Below are 22,972 nucleotides of genomic sequence, written 5' to 3' on the forward strand. Positions count from 1 at the left end.
AAGAGTGGCAGCTTTTGTCTTTATGCTGGAACTAACTACAGTTTCATATTCTGAAACTACAGTTTCAGAATATTTCAGAACTACATATTATGAAACTACAGTTTCATATTTCATCTGAATTGGGAAGCTGAGGATTAAACAAAGTTAGTTTAAACAAACACCGAATCAAAACACCTCAGTTCAGATTTCAGCTCTGCCATAAATTTGCTATGCGGCCTTTGGCAAGCTGCTCTTTCAGACACAGCTTCTGTATCTGCAATATGTGTGATAATAATGCTCAGTTACTTTATAGGGTTGTTATAAGTATTACAACTAGATAATGCATGTGAAGTGCATTTTGTATGGTGCTTTCAAGTATTCATAGTGATGTGAAAGGGCTATATAAAAAGCATTATTATCAAACTGGTTTCAGATCTTGGTTTTGTTGTCGTTTAGTCGTGTCCGACTCTTCGTGACCCCATGGACCAGTGCATCTTGGTTTAACTAACTTTAATTTGAACAAACTGAGCTCTCCCACGTTTAAATGTAACATAGCACTGTAATTGTTCCAAAGTGAAAGCAGAAGCATTAATTCTCTTCCTCTTGCACATAAATTAGTACTAAATAAGGTGAAAAGGAGAGGCAACATAAGCCTGAGGTTTGTTGCCCCTTGATTCGAGTCACTGAAACAATGGATTATAATCTCAACACGGCCTCAATTTCATATATCTGTATTGACTGATTGTAGTGTCAAGCTTTGTGTTTACTGCTATAAGAGAAAGTAAGGTTGTTTGATTTTGTGGCTAGTTTAATGCCTGGAAACTAAAACTTTCAAGATAAGGTCATTCTTTGGAGCATTTCCTAAGTTTGAGCTGAGAATGGAAACCCATTAACTTTCATCCAAGCAGTCAGCAAAATGATCCAACAGTTTGCATATTCTTTGAACCACATACATCTGTAATAATTGCTGATAGTTGCAGGCTGGGAGGTAAGGTGTGCTCCTGGTCCTAAGTTCTAGTGTTTATTATCATGGTATGTTGATGAAAGTGAAATGTGTACAGTAGATGCTCTTGCAGATTACATGAATCTAGGAGTACTTATGTACTTGAGGCTAGTATTTACAAGGCATGTAAATGTTCCTGTTCATTTTGGTTAGTCTGGTTTTCTTTGGCTATTCTCCTTTATGTTAAAAGGACAGGCAAGCGTTTGCTTGTATGGTGGAGTTGCCAGGCACCATTTTGATATCTTGGAAAATTCCAGCTTCACAGTATTCTTTATTTTTGTTTCCTATCATATGCAACTTACTGTTGTCCAAAGTTATGAAGTTTATGACTGTTTTCTTACCTTAATTGTTTCTGAATTAAAACAGATTTTGTATTTACTTGCTTGTTGGACTTACAGGCTGTCTAAAAAATACTTGCAAAAATATTATGCCAGTTTATATGAAGCTTTTAAACTTGTTCTTTCTGAAAATCCCTATTTAACAACTTTTGTGGAACCTGGTATATAAGGAATAAGCTATTTTGGAGCTGCTTAATGAAAAGTCAGATTTTTGTGGAAGAATGGAAGTCTTTTTCAAAACATTTAAAGAAATATTATAGTATGATGAATTTGTGAGCAGTATTTGAACTATGAGCAACAGAAGGAATTAGAGATTGTTGTATGATGGTTATGATGTAAGGGAGAAAAAATAAGGGGCAGCAAGGGGAAGAAATTAAAAACACTGTGGAAAACGGGAGGGGAAGTTGAAAAAACCAAAGAATTTTTTTAATGCTTTGTTTATGTGAATTTTTTGTAGTTTTGAATTTTAATAAAATATAATTATTATATTATTATGCTGCTCATTTATTCCTCTGATACTGGTTGCTGGGGAACATGAGTGGAAGAGTGCACTCTTGTCCTTGTTGTCGGATTCCCATAGCCATCTAATTAGGAGTCTTAGAAACTGGGATAGAAAAGGTATTTGCCACATGGCTCCCTGGAACCTGGGTTATAAGTGCAAAAACCGAATGGCTACTTACCCCCCATGTAGCGGCACTTTGTTCATTTTTCCATAGAGAATTTATTTGGTTTATTTTGCAATTTGTGGTATTGGGAGGATTGTAACCAGCCATAGCAAAGCAGGTCATACAGAGAGCACAGTGGGGCTTAAAATTAGGCGTGTACACAACAGCAACACCCAGTGAACTTCATGGGGATTTAGCGTGTCTAGTCATACAGTCATATACCACACTGCTTCTCAATAGGAAGAAGCTTTTTCTTTCACTTTGCAAAGTCGCAGCTTCTGCCAGTGAGGGACCATGTCTCGTTCTGTACAGTCATGCCCACATAACGTGATTTTCAAAGTTCTAATGTTTTTATTTCTGAAAAGGAAAGCACTTCCCTGTAAATGGTACAGGAATACTCATGCAAATATTTTAAAAAATATGATGATACTCCACCAGTTGTTTTTTTTTTATAAATCCAGCATTATGATATTCTTTAAGAGACATGGTGACGAGAATTGCACACAGTATTCCAAGTGCAGCTGCATCACAGACTTGTAGAAGGCCATTATATCAGGAGGCAGGTGGTGCTGGGCTTGCTGATCAGAAGGTTGGCGGTTCAAATCTGCGACAGGGCGAGCTCCCATTGCTCTGTCCTAGCGGCAGGGAGGTAAATGGTGTTTCCGTGCGCTCTGGTTTCTGTCGTGGTGTTCCGTTGCGCCAGAAGCTGTTTAGTCATGCTGACCACATGACCAGGAAATCTGTCTGTGGACAAATGCCATAAAGCAAGATGAGTGCCGCAACTCCATAGTCACCTTTGACTGGACTTAACCGTCCAGGGGTCCTTTACCTTTTTTTTTTTTTACCTATTATGATATTTCCAGTTTGTTTCCAATCCTTTCCCTAATGATCCCTAAAATATATTCCCCCATTTTACTGCTGCCACAACCTGGGTCAACTTCTTAATTGAGGTATCCACTATGACCCTAAGTTCTTGGTCAATCACCACCAACTCAGACCTCACTAGCATATATGTAATGCTAGGATTCCCCCCCCCCCCCCGTGTGTATCACTTTGCACTTATTAACACTGGATCAGATTTATCATGTTAATGCTCATTCATCCAGTTTGGAGAGATCCTTTTGGAGTGCCTAACAGCCTCGTTTAGTTAAAAGCTACTCCAAACAACTTTGTGTCATTAGCAGACTTTGCTCACTCATCTCCAGGAAAGGTTAGGAATGCTGCAGACTTGGGTTCACAAAGCAGAAAACCCACATCCATTAAATATCACTCACTGTCACAAATGGGCAAGACTGGAACAAAGAACTAGACCTGAAAGTGTTTCTTATCTATTTCAAGAGAATAATAATGTTTGTTCGACTTACACACCTCAAGAATGTTTGTTCGACTTACACACCTCCCTCCACACCAAATACACCATCAGATACACAATATCAAATTTCAAAATGGGATACACAGGAAGGAACCCCCCCCCCAACCCTCCTTTTTGTCATAATTTCCAGTGTGCTTTCCCCACCCCAGTGCTCAACCTGCATTCCTGGAAAAAGCAATGCAGTAGAATCCAAATAAAGGGTGTAAACCATTATTCTTCTAAGCAAGCCAGCAAAAATATTATTATAAGATGAAATGAAAGGCAAACAAGAAAAGATGCACTGCTTTACTGCTAGAGCCGTTTCATTTTTGAGAAGCATTTTAAATAATCAGGCAGCACAGGGAAAAAAAACATTTAACCTCCTTGTGTTTGGTTGCAAACTACAATGTGCTTTCTACTCCACCCTGCCCCCGCCCCTGCAGGAGATAAACAATTAATTCAAGTGTGTGAAAAAACTTTTCCTGTTTGCTTACTTTCCTACAACAATGAAAAGGTTCCCCTTCAATCCCCCCACCCGCAAGATATCTGTTGCAAGATTTCCACCCGCAAGATTTCCAGACTGGAAATCTCAACTTGGCCACTAGGTGGTGCTCCTGAGTAGCAAAACTGGCGATAGAGTAATTTCAAACGCTGTGCCTGGACCAGTGGCATAGCATTGTTTGCTGGTACCCGGGGTGGGAGTGTGCAGGCTGGGTAGGGGCTAGGTGTGGAGGGCAAATGAAACCTCCTGCACCAGCCTAGCGGACGCCACCAGGCAGATGCAGAGTGTGAACGGAACCCGCCATGCCAGCTCAGCCCTTGCCACCAGAGCCAAGGGGGCCTCTGTTGCACTGCCCACCCATGCAGAGGGGAGCCTGGCCAGCCAACACTGGCCTTGGTGGGAAAATCTCCCCCAATGCCTGTCAAGAGGAGCACTGGGCTGGGCTACGCAAGGGTTGTCCTTTGCCTCCCTCCCTTCATCTGTGCCTGCTCACCGTCTGAGCAAGGAGCAGGCCACTGCTGGCTGGGTTGCCATTCAGCGAGGGGGCCAGGGACGTGACAGTGAGGCTAGGCCAGGTTCTGGGGCCCAGAGACCTCAGACAGCAAGCAGGGCGCAATAGGGAACCCTGCATGGGGGCGCCTGGTTCATGCCCCCTCAAAATTGTGTGCCCAGGACCACAACCCCCGGCCCCCCACGCTACGCCCCTGACATGTCCACCCTCTGGGGATATTTGATTTTGACTGTTTTTACACACTAATACCACATCCTGTAGAATTCTATCAGTTACTTTTATCTGTACAATCAAAATGAATTGAAAGATTCCTAATGCTTTTTTGTGCAGCTTGAGCAGGAACAGTGAACAACGTTATAGTTACCGGTAACTGTTGTAGCTTGTCTTTGCTTACCCTACTCCTCTGCCCTGCTCACAGTTGTGAAGAGTATTATTACATTATGAATGGTCTGTGTCACCATTAAGAAAAAGAGGTAGGAATAGGCCAATATATATGAGGATATCTTGACAGGATATTGTTAAATTCTCAAAGATTTTAACCTAGCTCAAGGTTGTTATCAGAACTAGCCAGATGTTTAAATCAATCACAGTCAGTTCATCATTTGAAAAATAAGACTGCCTTGCCCCAAAATGGCAACTAGGCATTCTGTTTTGGTAACTCTAACCCTGGTTTAAGGAGCCATTTGGTGTGTAGCTTATATACCTGAGTTTTAACACTGCTTTAAAGCCCTACGGCCATGGCCCTGTATAGCTGAAGGAGCGTCTCCACCCACCTTGTTCAGCCCAGACGCTGAGGTCCAGCTCCAAGGGCCTTCTGACAGTTTCCTCACTGCGAGAAATGGGGTTACAGAGAACCAGGTGGAGGGACTTCTCCATAGTGGCATTCACCCTGTGGAATGCCCTTTTGTCAGATGCCAAACAGTTAAAAAATTATGTGACTTTTAGAAGACATCTGAAGGCATCCCTGTTTAGGGAAGTTTTTAATGTTTGATGTTTTATTGTGTTTTTAATATCCTGTTGGAAGTCGCCCAGAGTGGCTGGGGAGGCAATAATAATAATAATAATAATAATAATAATAATAATAATAATAATAAATTATTTATTATTTTATTGACCACCTTTGGCACATTACAGAAAGGTAGGGTAAAATGCTTTCTTTAATTTTATTGAAACTATTACAAAAATATTCAGATTTAGATGGAGCTGCCTGCAGCTTGAGCTGGTAAACAAGCGGGGGAGGGGCGGAGTTAAAAATAAAACAAAAGCTAAAATCTGACATTTTGGTAGACAAAAGTGATGGTTACATAATTTGGGCATAACAAAAATAGCATGTACAGCCCAAATTTTATGTAGAAACAAAAACCACAATTTTCGGAGAAAAAAGTTGAGAAGAGAAAAGAATAACATAGGATTAGTTCTTTCTTTTTAGTGCTGGTCAGTGATATTTTATTAGGTGCCCCATAAACCTCCGGTTCATATCAGTTGGAATATTATTTTCCCCACCCCACCCATAGGTTTTGCATCACTAGTTCAACAAATAGTTTGGTTTGGTTAACTTGAAAAATGTCTGTATTTAAGAGCCTAGAGATACAAAAGTGATCATTTTTCTAGATTGGAAGCAAGTGAGGAAGAGACCAGGAAAGGGGGTTGCTAAACCTTTTTTAAAAGCTCATCCATGTCCACTTATTACTATTTAGATCAGTTCCATATCAGTGTGTGCTTGCAGCTCACTATCAAACCAGGTCTTGGATGACTTTGCTGTTGCTGTTGGTGGGTGGGTTAGGGGATGGGGGAGAGTTGCAATTCCACAAAGCAAAATGGTGTATCATGATAAAACCATTGTTGGTAAGAGTGCTGTCTGAAATGCTGTTCACTCTAAAAACTGGTGCTGTCTTAACCATTGAATTGCCTCCTTTAAAAAAAAACCAAAAAGACAAAACCCTGTATAAAACTAAAAATGAACAGTGGTACCTCGGTTTTCGAACGTCTTGGAAGTCGAACGTTTCGGTTTTCAAACGCCGCAAACCCAGAAGTAAATGCTTCCATTTTCAAACGCGCCTCAGACGTCAAACGGCTTCCACTGAGTCGTCCCCACCATTTTCTCTATTGAATTTGCAGGGCGCCCTTTGCGCCTCGGTTTTTGAACGTTTTGGAACTCGAATGGTCTTCCAGAACGGATTACATTCGAAAACTGAGGTACCACTATTATTTGCTAAATATCGCCTTGTAAGTATTTTGCTTTGGCCCTCTTGCTCATTTGTGTCAGACTTATGTTCTAGTATCGTTCCCCCCTGTTGACTGGAAGTAAGGGAACCGAGGTTCCTTTTAGTATTTGCACATGTTTGGGGCCATGTGCTGTGAGACCAGTTAGGGAGCAAGTGGTAGCTGAGGCTGGGCAGTGAAGCGTACAACTGCCACCAAAGCAGAGACTGTTAACAACCGAAAAGGCTCCCAGAGCAGTTTGCAAAAATCAGTAAGTCAGGTTTGCAAATTAAAAGACACAACCCAAAAAGAAAAGGGCTTGGGAGACAGGCAGGGGAAATGCAAACTTGGGCATTTGTTCTTAGTCATGAAGTTCTTACTACCATCAGTTGGATTAGAAGCAGTTCAAGGAGAAGAGGTGCCAAACATTGCTGGTCTCTCAGATAAGCTGATAAATTGGCTGTACTTAGCATCTCTTCCCTCGGATGCTGCATAATGGAATGGCTGCTTCTGGAAGACAGTTTGGGGAAGACAAATGTTCATTTGGGCAGGAGAAAAATAGTGTTCTTGACCACCAATATATGAACATAGGAAGCTGCCTATGGTCCATCTAGCTCAGTACTTCTAGGATTTCAAGCTGGGGACCTGGAGGTGCTGAGGATTGAACCAGAAACCTTGTGTATGCAAAACAGATGCTCAACTACTGATCTGCAGCCCTTTGTTATATGGCTGCACATATACTTGGACAAGTTTTGTTTCTTTTATAAAACTCCCTGTGTTTGGTTCAAAACTTTTCGGATGGAAAATGCACACTTGAATTTGAACTTTGTTTCAATTCCATATGATGCCTACTCATTTCACAGTTGGTGTTCTCCTTAAGCTCAAATCTCCCATGAAAAATATCTTCAGTTCTTTTCACTCTTTAACCATCTCTCTTGTTTTCTGTCATAATCCTTCTTACTATATTGGCTCCATTTTCTTCTGTCATCTCACCCTGGTTAGATTTTTCATTTTTTTTCAGTTTTATTGAGCTGCTGTTTTTAATTAGCAGGTTAACTCTTTTAGTAGATACAGTAGTCTATTCAAACTGAGAAGTACAAGCATAATCTAGTTCTCAATATTTTTAGGAAAAAGTAATCTTGGAAAGCTGTTTTCAGGCCAGATTATAATTTGTCTGTACCTGTATCTACTACTGTTAAGTGGTAGTGGCCTTCCAGACTCTGAAGCAAGCAACTTTCCCATCACTTGATACTGATTTTTTTTTTTAATGGATATGCCGGGTAATGAGATCCAGGGAAGGTTACAATTCAAAATTCAGAATTAAAAACATTTAAAATAGTACAGTCTCAGGCCAGGGTAAAGAGGTAACCCAATGTGTTTCAGTCTAAAGGTTTCTTCAGAAAGAGAAGTTAGTGTCCCTGTTTCTTTTTCTCTTTCTTTTGGTGATTGGCTTGGTAGGTACTTCCTAGTGTGTATTTTTATAGTTCTGAAAAGGACAAGTTATCCTGACTGTCTATTGAAAATATTTGATATTTCTTAATATGAAGTAATAGTGTTTGGAATCAAAAATATAAGTTATAAGCAACATCTTAAATATATTTCAACATGCTTTGGAGTTACAACTGGTACATGCAAGAATATCGCTACCATTTGACGTTGAGTTTGTATTAACAATCTCAAATTACTTTTCTAAGCAAAAGGTTTAGAAAATTAAAGGAGAATGAAAATAGAAATAGTTTGGAGAAAGAGCCTTTCCCTTACTTCTGAAATGTGCCTGGACTGACTGATTTATCAATCCACTGTTTTGTTCACAGGTCAGTATGGAAATCCTCTAAATAAACACATAAGACATTATGAAGGCCTGTCATATGATGTGGATTCATTACACCAAAAACACCAGCGTGCCAAAAGAGCAGTATCACATGAAGACCAATTTTTACGCTTAGATTTCCATGCTCATGGAAGGTAAGTATCACATCAAGCTTATTACTTTATATTCCTTAAATTTCATCAAATATAAAGGAATGGTAAAGAATTAACTTAATATTAACATTGCATTGTACTTAAAGTTACGGTTCTTGGCTGTTGAAGCTTTTCATTCAGTGTGTAACGGCACTTAGCACTTTGCCACTTTTTTCGGCAACCTGTTGGCTTCAAGACTTAAGTTTTCAGGAACTGGACAGACTTTGACTAATCTGGTTTACAGTCTGGGGCACAATGAAATCTCCTTCTTTGTATATACATAGCTGGTTTTTCATCTGTTAATGTTCAAGGCTGAGGTGCTGAAGGAATGAAGGATAAATTGCTCCTTGCTGCATACATTTATAAGCCAATGCAACTACATTGTTTTTTTAAAAATAGCTGAAAAAAATAACACATGTTTGTTCTCTTTTCCTTTACTCTTGCTTTGCACACCACTAGCTCTGTTCTACTCACATTTACCAAAACTAACTTTCAGAAGTTTATCTTATAAAATTCAAGTGAATGTAATTTTAGTGGATAGTTGTCTGGGTAGAAACTGGGTGTGTATCCATCTATCTCTTAAAAAAACCAGTCAGTTGTGTATATAGTGTTTAGAAATCGGTAGTTTATTCCCATAGTAGCAAACCAGGGATAGGGGACACCTGACCTACAGAACAAACTTGATCCACAAGGCAGTTTTCCTGTGACAGGTGGACTGGACAACCTGACATCAATATTAAATGAAAAGCAACATTCATTTTGGGAAAGCCTTTACTCTCTTGTGTGGTTCCAACTGTGAATTTCCTCTCCGTGTTATGGTCTGGGCCTGCTTGTCTGTTAGCTTAGTTTATTTTAGTTAGAATTACAAACGAGCAGAAGTAGATGTAGGCCCAGCTAGTTAATAGACCGGATTACTGCAAAAGAGCTTTATCCTGTACTTGGCTTTTTGCCGGAAATGAAAGAGCAAAGAGAAATTGCCCCGCTCTAACTGACTAATAAAAATTTATGGATTTCTCCAAGATTTCTGGGTTTTGGAGTGAGAAAAAGCTCGCTGCAAATTGTCCTGCTTAGACCTGACTCCCCACCCCCAGTATTTTGTCCGCTGCTTATAAGATTTTGCCAAGTGGTACTGTCTCTTGTAGCTTTAATCAGAGCAGTATTCCTAATATGTACTTCTAGGCAGGGGGCAGATGTTTTCTTATAAGTGGTTGAAATAGGAAACCTAAAGATTATAATAAAGGAAACTGGGAATGCATGGCTGCAGTACCAGATGGTATTTTGGGATAATTGGGCTACATTGATGGCCTATGAATATCAAAGAAGGAAAGTATTTAACAAGATTCAGGATGTTCATTCTCACTCACAGTCTTAACAGCTCATGTTCTTGAGGTATTTTTGTAATTGAAGAGCTATATGGCCTGTAGCTGAGCGATTGAGTACCTTGTTTGTGTGCAGAAGGTCCCAGATTCAACACCTGGCATCTTCAGATATACCTAGAAGAGAATGCCATCTGCAACTTTGGAGAACCGCTGCTGCCCAGTGTAGTCAGTATTGAGCTGGATGGACCCAATTGTCTGACTCTGTAGAAGTCAGCTTTGTACAGTCATACCTCCTGTTACGTCCGCTTCATGTTACGTTCTTTCAGGTTATGTCCTGCGGTGACCCGGAAGTACCGGAAAGGGTTACCTCTGGGTTTTGCTGCTTGCGCATGCGCAGACACGCAAAGTGACGTCACGCGCATGCGCAGGAGTGGCGAATCGCAACCCTTGCGTGTGCAGACGCACCGCTGTGGGTTGTGCTCTTTTCATGTTGCGAATGGGCCTCCGGAACGGATCCCGTTCGCAACCAGAGATACCACTGTATGTTCCTTTGTTTACATTTAAGTTCTGTTGTCTTCCCTTTACAGACAATTTAACCTTCGAATGAAGAGAGATATGTCTCTCTTTAGTGATGACTTCAAGCTAGAGATATCAGATAAAGTACTTGATTACGATACCTCCCACATATATACTGGGCACATTTATGGTAAGTTCAGTCGTTTTGTATTTAAATAGTTTGTTGTTGTCTTAAGTTAGTGATAAATCTGTTTTAAGTGTAATAGTGAACAATAGAGCAGTTCTCAATAATTGAAATATTTTTGGAAAGTCCACCTGAAAACTGCCTCTAAAAGTTGCCAGTAATGTGGATTTAAGCTGAAGTGCTCTCTTTCCATTGGTTTTGTCAGAATCGCATAAGCTAAAGCTACTTACCTCAGGGCAAGCCTCACATCTGGCCTACTGCCTTTCACTGAAGGTGCACTATGTGTGCATCCTGCCTGCATGTAGCACCCCCTCACTGTTTTGACTGCACCCACTACTGGAGGACGACCTTCAGAAGATTGGCTCTGAAGGAAGGTGGGCCTTGGGCTAAAAAATATTCCCAACTTCTGCATGAGACCTTTGCACCAATGGAGAAAAGGTGTAAGTCAGAGGTGTAAGTCATCTTTCAAATTAAAAGCCACTTCAGCAATATTTAGATGGCCAAAGGTTTCTGAACTACAGCTGCCATTATCCCTGGCAATTGGCCATGCTTGCTGGGGTTGATGGGAGTTGTCATTCAGCATCAAAAGAAGGTCCAAATGTTCCTCAAACCTGGATTAAATAATTTATTTGTATGAATTTATATGAAGTACCTTTGTTACTTGTGTTAAAATCCAAGCATGGATCCCTGTTATGCCTTTGAAACGAATAAAGCCACACAAATAAATGCATATAGCACATGCTGCACTCACACACATGCAGATACTTTGCATGTGGTTTTCAACCCTAGTTGTTGAAGGGGAAATGATCTTCATGGAGATACACCTAGGGAGGATTAAGTGATCAATTGTTATCATGCATAGATAGAATCAGGGAAAGTTTTATATATATATATATATATATATATATGCTTTCGTAGATTTTCACGGGTACAGGAATGCAGGTTTTGGTGTCCTCGGGTGTCTTCCCGTGTAAAAGTTGGGGTGTCTAGGCGACGTTATTATATATATATATATATATATATATATATATAATATAATATAATATAATATATATATAAATTAGGATCACACTACATGTATCAATTGAAATACGAATGCTAGGATGTTTGCTTTTTTTTAAAAAAAGAGTTTATTGGCCATTGTTAATGTAGCCATCACCTGTACTTTGCTGCATTTAATTTCTTTCTGATTGCACTGTTTACAATTCTACCACCACTACCAGCTATGTGTTTATTTTCCTGTAACACTTGAAGGCATCTGAAGAAGTGGACTGTAGTCCATGAAAGCTTATATCATAGTAAATTTGTCAGTTCTTAAGGTGTCCCAAAATTTGTTGTTTAGCTATAGCAGACTAACATGACTTACTGTATTTTTAGTCCCATAGGACACTCCTAGTTTTTTGGGGAGGAAATAAAGGAAAAAAAATTCCCCTTTATTTCCCCCCCAAAAGCAGGTCGGAGAAACCAAACCAGGGTGAGGAACAGCGGGATGGTGGCGCTGCGCCTCCCTGCTGTCCCCCGAGCTTGTGGGGCCGGCCGATGTCTGCCTGGCGTGAGGGGCGCTCTGCTTCAGGGCGCCCCGCCCACTGGGCGGCAGGCTGCTATCCGCAGCGTGGGGAGCCCTGCGTCCTTTAGGGCGAAAAATACGGTAATCTTTTGGAAATTATTAGAAAGGAAGCCTTTGCCATTCCTTCATAGCACAAAAAGTCAGCAAATCAGTAAGTGGCTTGATGGTAGCAGAAATATTGTAGGACATCTTGTTTGCTAAAACTCATTATTTGTGTATTGACAAATAATGTTCACAAAGTTAATGTTAGGAGTCTTTTTATGGATAATTGAGACGTGTTTTTTAAAAAAAACTTTTGGAATAAGTTTAGTCAACATCTACCAAAAAGACATCCTTTTCATTTTTCTGTGACTTTAAGGAAAAGGCTTGTTAAGAGAGTGGGAATTTAAACATTAAAGAACTGACCCTGCTAATGATGTTTTCACTATTTATTAAAACTAATGATAAACTGGAATTGTACAGTTATGTGCAGAATGGTGTATTACTTTTTTGACTGTTTGCCACCTGCTGAAAAGCGGTAAACAATTTCAGCAAGATTGGCCAACCAAACTATTATTTTCAAAGGTTAAATCTGTGACAAAACCTCATGGTAGAAGTTTTATAATAAGCTGGTTAAACATTCATATAAGGGTCACATGCTATTTAATACAATATTTTTGAAGCAACTGGGATAGCTCTGCAACTTTCCTTCTTTGAGCAGAGCATGTTAATTAATGGTGGTTAAAGGAGAAGGCGGCTGGCAGGGGAGGGTATCAGCTGTTTGCAAGCATAGTTTAAGAAGCTTAATTATTGGTGGTTGATGCCTGAGTATGAGAACTGCCAGTGCACTTTTTTCTTTAATCTTTTATTTCTCCCCCAAAGGTGAGCAGGGAAGCTTTAGCCATGGATCTGTTGTTGATGGAAGATTTGAAGGATTCATTAAGACTCACACTGGGACCTTCTATATTGAACCAGCAGAAAGATATATTAAGGACAGAGCCCTGCCTTTTCATTCAGTCATGTATCACGAAGATGATATTAGTAAGTATTTCCGTTTATCATGTACAGTGAAAATAATCAGTACAGCACAAATATCCTGAAATGGTGTGACACGATTTTTTATGAAAGCAAACCGCGTGAAAGCAGTTCCCATACTCATGTAGGCATTCGCTGATGTGCTACTGTGTAAATATATGATAAAAACCATAAATCTCTTTGACTGCAAGTGTGGGGATGACAGATGCTTAAGGGCTAACTTATGGTGGGGTACAAACAGCAACAGCAACAACACCACATGGGAAGTGATATTACACATGTATCCTTGGTCTGGGATACCAAAGTGTTAGGAATGCATGTAACTGAAGAGTGACATCACAACTATAAATTGCCATAGGTATGTTGCATTGGAATGTTATATCAGATGTATCATACAAGATAAAGGGTGGGCAAGACCTGCACATATTTTGTAGGATTGTCCTGGTAGAAGCAATGTGAGGAGTTAATTTTCCTTAGCATTTTAATTTATTGGATATGTTGCACTGGCTGTCAGTCTCTGAAATTAAATGTGTGGCTTAGCAGTTCTAGTGATTGTCCACGTCTTGAGGATAGCATTAGGGAATCCTGGAAGGACTTCTGCCAGCAATAAAGCTTTCCTTTGTTGTGTTCTGCTCTCTGTCCCTTTCCATGACCCCTTTGTTGTCTTAAAAAAGGACCAGCCTAGTCTCTTCATTAGGGAAGACAAATTGGTGCTAGTGTATACTGGGGCCATTGCTCTGGCTCCAGCCAACTTTGGTTAAAAAGCTATCTGTTCAGGCAGTGTGTCAAGAACTTCTGGGTTCAAGTGAAAGGAATGGATAGTACATTTCTTGAGATCATATTATAGAAAATCAGTAGCCAAAGTTGATAAGGATAATGAAAAAGACATAGTTCAAATCAGCTCCTATCTTCCACCTTCATCAACTTCTCTGTTGCCTCTGCTTTTTTTTTTTAAAGCTTCCTTGAGGTTCCTGTTTGTCTTCAGTTACCTCTTCTTCTTGGATCCCCCTACCCCTTCACCTCCTTACCTCAAATTCCTTCCCAGTTCACAGCCTTCTTTGCAAGGCTACTGCCCTTAAAGTCTGTATTAGGTTCTAATCTCAGGCATTTTCACCTCTCCTGGAAAGTGCATGACCAACATTCCATCAGCTTTGAGCTTTAGAATATTTATGAACAGCCCTTGCTATCACAGCAGCTTAGTTAATGCTGTTAGTCTTCACTCATGAGCTCAGATACATAATACAACCAAAGACCAAAATTCTCATTGCACTGTTCTCATTTTGCAACTGGCAATGGACCTTTTGAGACTGGTTGGAGATGTCCGTGAGCCACCTTTGTGCCTAGCATCTCCAGCTGCCTGTCTGCTGGGCACCACCCTGCCCCGCAAAACCCCTGACTCGCCAAGCAGAGCAGCAGCAAAAGTCTCTCTCTCCCTCTCCCAAAGGGCTGGGTGGGCTCTTCACAGCTGCTGAGCTGGCCGGTTCCATAAGTTTGAGCCGGCAGGAAAGAGGGCACTATCCTCACTGGTTTACTTCAGCTGCGTGGAAGGAAAAGGAAAGGCGTTGAAGAGGAGTTTTATTTCTCTCTGGGAGATTTTCTTCTCAGCATGCTGTGGGATTAAAATGGCCAGAACTTTATTGAATTCAGGTGTAGGTAAGCCTTGGCATAGGCCAGGCTTCCTCAACCTTGGCCCTCCAGATGTTTTGAGACTCCAATTCCCTGCTAGCTAGGGATCATGGGAGTTGTAGGCCAAAAATATATGGAGGGCCAAGGTTGAGGAAGCCTGCTAGGCATTGGGCGTTTGTCACTCTCAGCCCCCTGCTGAGGGTCTGAGGCATGACAGGGTCAGTTAGGGGAAGATGGGTCCAACGTAAAATGCGAATTTATGCAGCCGGACCCTCTCCAATTTGCTGAAGGGAGGTCTGTGGCCTTTCCTCCATGCGCTTCTGACACTTAGACAGACTCCCCTCATGACCCCTCTTACCCTGTTATTGCCACCGCCCTTCCTTGCTTTCTTCCTTCCCGATCACAGCAGCAGCGAGTCTTGCATTAACAATGGAGATGTGGGGGGCTTTGGACAGGGAAGTGAGCACTCACTTGCTCTCTGAAGAGCTCAACAGCTACTCTTGGGATAGCAGTGCCTTGAAATCTTTTTAGAGAGAGAGGGAAAGGGGAGGAGAAGCCGGAGCCTTTGAGGGGAGAGAGAGCCAGGAGCAGCCACTTTGCCTTGAGATCTCACATCAGTACAGGCAAAGAGGATGAATTTTTCACAGCTGCAGAACCTCCCCCACCTTTACATCTAACCCAACTATACCCACTCTGCTATTAGTTTAGCAGCTGGATTGGAAGCAAAGTATGGAATTGGCAAGGCTACAAAGGAGAGGTAGAGATAGAAGATACTACTGCAAACCCAAATGTATGGGAGAAAAACAGCTTGATGTTCCTGTTTAGGACATTCATTTTGGAAAACTAGTTTTTATACAAACAGACCACCTTGACGGTGTCGCATCATTTTGTGTGAAGTTTATCAGATCAAAATCAAATTCAGCTGACAGAGAATAAAGTGAATTTAGTGAGTGTTTGACTGTGAGAAATCTTGTCTTCTGTTCTTTGAGGTACTCTACACTATGGGAAGGTAACAAGACCGGCATCAGCTGAGAAGATTGTTTGAGATAGACAGAATCTGTATTTCTAATGGATGAGCCTGTTGGTTGCTGGATCTTTTAGTTTTTGGCAGGAATATCCTTTTAGCGGCTTTTCAGGCACAACAATGCAACATATGTTTAGCATCACAATGAAGTCTTATTCAGAGTTTAAACAAAAGCCTATTCTGCAAGTGGGGATCTTCTTGTCCACTTTCTACAAAGCCCTTTGTCCATGTTGCAGTGAAATTGGTGGCCAGTAAAAGGCGACCTTTCTATTCTAATTTCAAAATATGGTGAACTATTTTAGATTCTTACTCTTGATCTTGATTCATACTTTTTCTATGAGTGATGTTAAATATGTAAGTGATAAGGGTTTTTTCCTTTTAAAAAATCCTTTCTATTCTGTTTCGAAATGAATTGTCTTCATTAACTATTACTCGTTCTTTGCCGTAAGACAGTGGTTTCCAACCAGTGTGGTGCGGCACCCTGGGGTGCATTGAATGATGATCAAGGGTGTCATGGGCAATTTTCCTCCCCCCCCCCTCTAATGCCCTCTCGCATCTCTGCCTCCAAAAGGCTTACACAGCTGTTTGTTGCAGCAGCCCTGCTGCCACCCAAGATAAGGTACTGTGCTTATCTTCACCTTTGGCCAGTCTCTGTTGGGCCACTAAAGCCGGGGGCATCCTCTGCCCAAGCCCCTGTGGGGTAGCAGGAGCAGACACCTCTTTGGGGGGGGCAGCTCAGAAACCAGGGGTGACTGCAGCGACTGCCCAGAGGACTCCTGAGGAGAGAGGAGAGGAAAGGAGGCTGAGGGAGGGTGTTCAAAAAAGGGTAAGAGGCTGTTAGCTCTGCAGGCAAGGGGTGATATAACTGGGCTCCTGAGCACCACAGGGGTGCTGCAGAAAAAAGATAGTTGGTCAAGGGAGTCGTGGACTCAAAAAGGTTGAAAACCTCTGCTGTAAAGCTGTGTTATAAAATGCAGAAATCACTGAAAATTTTCTCGTAGAGCAAGATTTGCAGTTTAACTGTGGCTTTTTAATATACTATTGGTACTAAATAAATGGTGGGTGGTAAGAAATGGGACTGCTTTGGGGCTTGTTGGCACATTTGATTATACCCCCTTTTCTTTCACATGTTCAGATCAGAATTAAAAGCTGATAATACAATCAGAATTGTAGAGTTGGAAGGGACCCTGCGGATCATCTACTCCAACCCCCTCCAATGCAGGAATATACAGCTGTCCCTTATGGGAATCGAACCTGCAACCTTGGCACTATCAGCACCATGCTGTAACTAAGCTATCCAGCTGAAGAAAGTTTAAAGACAAAAGAAACTATCTAGCAGTAGATCTAGATCAGCACCCATTCGAAGCTGTGATATTATGAAGAAAATATTGATTAATTGGTCAAATTGCAAATGCAAAAGCTGGTATATATCTAATTTTAGCATTAAGTAGTACTTTGTTAAATATTTTCTAAAAATAGCTTGACTGAATCCTTCTCCCACCAAGTGCCTTGGATTTGCTTTATATAGGAATGCGTGTTATGTCATAGTGTTTCTTAATACATACCAGGAAAATGAAATAATAGTCATAATATAATACAGTGAATAGCATTCGTGTGAAATGATATTTTTAATGAGAGAAGATGTGCATAGTGGAGCTTTAAAATTCTATTTTTACTACTTTAACTGTATTTCACCTTATTGTAGAGGATTGCAGTTGGGAAAATAGCCACCTGGAAGATTGTGCTTGTTGAGACTAGATTTGGTCTCGTGACATTAAATCATGTCTCAGATCTACAACCATGTTTCAAGACAGAAAAGCTCCCACTGAAATATGGGCCTTTTACATAAAAATTCAATTTCCCCTGAGCTTCAAGATCCAAGGTTAGGGGCAGGAATGCATTGAATAAGGTGAAGTGTGTCCTGCTGAACTCTGTGCAAGTGTGACCAAACTGTTTCTTGCATCATCGTATAGAGTAGTAATGGTGACACAAGTAACCTCCAGCCCTAGAAGTCATAGATGACATGTATATTTTGTATTATAGCATCATTTACTTAATTGGGATGGAAAAAATAAACCCCAAATTAATATATATTGCTTCTCCTTCTTTGACCGAGTTCAGGTCCAAACAAACACATGAGTAATGCCGGTGTTCTTCTAGAGCATGAGTTAGGCATCTTACTAAAGGGCTGGCTAATCTTGCAGATGCTCCTGGACTACAACTCCCATAGTGCCTGGCTGTATTTTTTAAATTTATTATTAAATTATTATTTTTTATTGGCCATGCTGCTTCTTTGCCTCAGGAATGCTACCTGAGAGCCAGTCAGATTACCTGGTCATTGGACTCCATGCTCTGGTAACATCCCAATTAGACTGTTGCAATGTGCACTATGTAGGGCTGGCCTTGAACATGATTTGTCAACTTCATCTTGTCTAAAATACTGCAGCCATGTGATCAGCTGGGGTTTCATGTAAAATTTACATGACCTCTGTTTTGAAACAGCTGTATTGGTTGCCAGTTAGTTTCTGAGCCCAGTTCAAGATGCTGCCATAAAGCGCTAAAGTACTGAGGCCTCAAATATCTGAATAACGACCTCTTTCTTTATGGATCCTGTCAGATGTTAATATGTGCAGAGAGGGCCTACTTGGCAGTTTCATTGCCCTCAAGAATCATGGGGAAGAGGTGGCAGCCCAGGAGGGGGCGTAATGGGTTTTCGTTGTTTGCTGAAGACACCCCCTTTACCTTGGCCTTTGACAGATGAGATTTTTGTGAGGCCACCTGTATCGCCTGATAAATATCTTTCGGTTTGTTTAAACTCCTTTATTAGCTTCCTCTAGACGAACCATGAGCTTGTAACCAAAGTCTGCTTTAGAGTTTACAGCTCATGGTCTTGTCCATAGTGAGACAAACCACAAGCCAAAAAAAATGGATAACATTTTAAAGCAAAACCATGGCTTAACATCACAGAAGGTCCAGAGGAGGAGCACAGTATCCACACACTCTCACATTTATAGTAAGCCATGTTAGTGTTACATGTGAATGAGTCCTCAGCTTGTGCAACCTGCTGGTAGCAGTGGCATTTGGGCCTAATTATTACTCATATCAGTAAGAACTAATTTGCAGCTGGAGGCACTATTTAACATTAAAAAACAATTTGTAAATAATTGCAGCCTTGTTGTGAGCATGCGGTATCAAACCATGAACATCTCTTTGTTGCCTCCTCTTTGTACATACCTACTACCTAATTCTTCTGTGCCGCTCCAGTATGTGCAAGCTCTTAAACGCTGCATAGTCAAAACTGACATAGTCCTTATTAAACTGTTCATTGACATTAGTTAACTCTTTTTTTCCTTTTTAGTTACTTTGAAATCACTGTAATCTTAAAATAGGATGCATTTGTTTTAAACATGGAGGGAAATGGATATCTGAAGTTCAAAACAGCTTATGAGGAAAGCATGCAGATTATCTTCACTAAAAAGATTTGATAGTAACTTACAAAGTATTAGGCAGATCTGTCACTAGTTTCATAACTAAGATCCAACTAGTCACTTGGTTTGTGTTCTAGGATACCCACATAAATATGGACCACAAGGTGGCTGTGCAGATCATTCCGTATTTGAAAGAATGAGAAAGTACCAAATGACTGGTGTAGAAGAGCCCACGAACCAGGTATATAAATATAATCATTTACTCCTGACCCCCACTACTCCATATTAGGAGGCTCATAGCTTTGTAAAGGAACTTACACTCTTTAGCCAGAAGCCAAAGAGCTATTTACTGTAGCCATGACCAAGGATCATGCCTTGTGATAACTATGTCATTATTGCAGACTCTCCCCCTTCAGTTTCAAAAAGGAATTGATATATGTCATAGGAGGACTGTATGAGAAATACAAGCTCAAAGAACCCTTGATGGCACAAAACTAGTTAAACTGTTACTTGGATCTGAATCATATTACCTGATAATGCAGTTTTCATTAAATTTCCTGAAGCTTTACAGTCAAGAACATGGATACCATTAAGCTAAGTTGATTTATTAGGTTTTCTGATTTTGATTAAAAGTTAATTGCAGCTTTTAAGAACATTTTAAATACCTGTCAGTAGCAGGCCTAAAAACTTGGCTGAAAATTTCCTCAGGCTGCAGAAATGTGTCTTTTTTCATTGAAACTTCATTCATGCATTCAACTGGCTCATGAGCTGTTTTATTTCCTCTTAGTCCTTAGATAAACTTTGCATGTGCCAGATTAATTGGAGGCAAACATTTTTAAGAGCCAAGTCACTGTACCAGTACGTATGGTAATAGGGGAATGTGGCTGGATTCAAGCAACTGTAATTGTGGACAGTGCAGAGATGTGTCAGACCACTCTCTCACTAAAGAGGACAGCCAGGTCCTGCATGATGGAGGATAGAAGCTTCGGTGTTGAACACATCTTTGCATATTACTGCATCGGAATTTACCAGCCAATACAAATTGTTAGTCACCACTTGCCCACAGTTACCATCTACATGTTGGAGCCCTGCTTGATTTGAAGGTTCTTAACAGGCCTTATTATCTCTCATTTCCCGCCCCCCTGTTTTTAATGCAGATTGTTACCATTGTGTTACAGTGCATAACATTTTTCATTGTGTGTAACTGAGGCTGCAATCGTAATTCTACTTACCCAGGAGTGAGCCCCACTGAATTCAATAGGATTTACTCCTGAGTAGTCAAGGTTAGGATTGTGCTGTTGGTCTCTGTATTCTTTGAACTGGAAGGCTGAATAGAAGTGTTATTTATCTATATTGCTAAGCTCCTTGGCTTTGTATGCTGCAGCAAACTTCAGAAGAATCTACCAATCATGGCCCAGAGCTTTTAAGAAGAAAACGAGCTGCACAAGCTGAAAAAAACACTTGTCAACTCTATATTCAGACAGACCACCTATTCTTTAGATATTATGGAACAAGAGAAGCTGTGATTGCGCAGGTAAGCGTTTAGCTATTGCTTCAAGTGATAGTTTTCTTTTAAAGGAGGTGAAAGGAGGATGCCCTTTATGTAAAAAGTCGTCTTAATGTACAACTGCCTACATTGTTTTTTTCTGGGAAATTGTCATGTATACAACTTTTTGCACAACACATAAAAAGCACATTGTCAGCAACAGAACCTATAGTTACTTGTGGGTGTGCACTATGGGTATTTATGTATCTCTAGAACATACGATAGGGACGCGGGTGGCGCTGTGGGTAAAAGCCTCAGCACCTAGGGCTTGCTGATCGAAAGGTCGGCGGTTTGAATCCCCGCGGCGGGGTGCGCTCCCGTTGCTCGGTCCCAGCGCCTGCCAACCTAGCAGTTCGAAAGCACTCCCGGGTGCAAGTAGATAAATAGGGACCGCTTACTAGCGGGAAGGTAAACGGCGTTTCCGTGTGCGGCTCTGGCTCGCCAGAGCAGCGATGTCATGCTGGCCACGTGACCCGGAAGTGTCCTGGCCTCTTGAGTGAGATGGGCGCACAACCCTAGAGTCTGGCAAGACTGGCCCGTACGGGCAGGGGTACCTTTACCTTTACCTTAGAACATACGATAAATGCCCATGCAGGGGGTGGACCCTGAAATTTCCCTGGGATGTGGTAGAGGACATGCATATTATTATAAAAAGGTTCCAGGTTCATCTCCAGGTAGGATTAGAACCCTAGAGCAACAGCCTATTATTTTGTACTGCTTTCAATAGTTTTAAAACTGCTTTTATATTGCTGTACATGGGTGGTACATAAATACTTCTTTAAATAAAGAAGTAAATGAACTAAATGAATCAATGGTTTAAGGCAGCTCCCTTGACATTTTGCCTCTCAGAGAACTACATGCACAGAACTTTAACCTTCTTCTGTTTTAGATATCCAGCCATGTTAAAGCAATTGACACAATTTACCAGTCAACAGATTTCTCAGGAATCCGAAATATCAGTTTTATGGTGAAACGAATAAGAGTAAGTACTCTGTAATTTAATTTTTAGAATTTATTTTCCTTGCAAGCTCTAGCTAACTTAGCCATTCCTGCTAAATAAAGTGTTTTCAGTTGCCTATTATTTATTCCAGTAGTCCAGTGCTGGTGAACATACTGTTAATTCCTACCCTATTTACACTAATGGAATAACAGATGTGGAGGCAACTTTTAAATCTTTGCTACAAATGAAACCAGCAACAAAACGTTGCATAGAGAAATGTTTTTGGTCAGGATGCCAGCCAGCCATACCTCTTCCAGGTTACCCATTTCATTCCTCCTCCCGCAGCTTGCCATCCTCCCCCAAACACATTCAGTCTTCCATAGCCGCAGAGCAGCATGAAGTTCTTCCCTCTTGTGTGTGGTACCATTTTGACTAACATAAGCATTGAGATTCTCCTCCAAATTCCACTAATAGAGGGGTGACTGAGATTCTGAAAATCTCAAGGAAAATCACTTGGTGAAATTAGATTCTTTACTAAGAAGCCCTGCCTAGTATAGTGGAGAAGTTTTGGACTTCGCATTTGGGTCTGAATACCTGCTCAGCTTTGGAACCCGCTGGTGGGCTTAGACCTAGTCACTTTGTCTCGGAGAGATTATATAATGGAATATTAATAATATAGCGCTCAGACTTGATGACATGAAAAACAAATCTTACGGGTTTGAGAGCAATAAAAGGCAAATGTTATTTTCCCCCACCCCTTCTTAAAGTTTAAGCTTGGTTGACCTTCATCCCTCTGACACTCAGATTCTGGGTGTGATATTTTATCTCCATTTTCTGGCCAATATAAATTTTATGCCACTCCATCTGTACTATTGGGTGATGGTATTGAGGCCCTGAAGCTTTCCTATAACTGCAAATGTTCTTTGATTCCAATTACATTTCCCCTTAGAGTTCAAGGGATTTCTCCTGTGCTTTTGCTTCCTCTTTGTTTAAATTTACTAGCCCCTAGGAATTGGAGTACATCTGTTGAACTTATTACATTGTTACCATTTACTTGTTGTCCTTGGGTGGTGATTAAAGCAGTTCCTTGGCTCTTGGCAAATAATCTTTTCTCTGGTCCTGTGTCACCTCATACCATGCCTCTTAATGACTGCAACATCAAGCCACAAATTGCATGTGTTGAACTGCTTTTGCAGATCAAGCACCACAGAGTTTTCTTTCCCCCTCTGAGTGCTTTTCAGCGGGTACTGTTCATATAATTCATTTCTGAGTCACTGAATGTTAAACTGGTGAGA

The 22,972-nt window shown here is 40.8% G+C and overlaps 1 protein-coding gene across 1 annotated transcript in view; it reads left to right on the forward strand.

Annotated features, from left to right (window-relative positions):
* The window catches only part of ADAM10 (ADAM metallopeptidase domain 10), a 48,203-nt gene that overhangs the window by 4,182 nt on the left and 21,049 nt on the right, over positions 1-22,972 (forward strand). The window contains exons 2-7 of the mRNA XM_028705253.2: positions 8,366-8,516; positions 10,420-10,538; positions 12,961-13,119; positions 19,329-19,432; positions 20,576-20,725; positions 21,627-21,719. Coding sequence (XP_028561086.2) covers positions 8,366-8,516; positions 10,420-10,538; positions 12,961-13,119; positions 19,329-19,432; positions 20,576-20,725; positions 21,627-21,719 — 776 coding nt within the window. The remainder of the gene's footprint in view (positions 1-8,365; positions 8,517-10,419; positions 10,539-12,960; positions 13,120-19,328; positions 19,433-20,575; positions 20,726-21,626; positions 21,720-22,972) is intronic.

The sequence above is a fragment of the Podarcis muralis genome, chromosome 14 (genome assembly GCF_964188315.1).
Source record: "Podarcis muralis chromosome 14, rPodMur119.hap1.1, whole genome shotgun sequence".
NCBI classification, from domain to species: Eukaryota; Metazoa; Chordata; class Lepidosauria; order Squamata; family Lacertidae; genus Podarcis; species Podarcis muralis.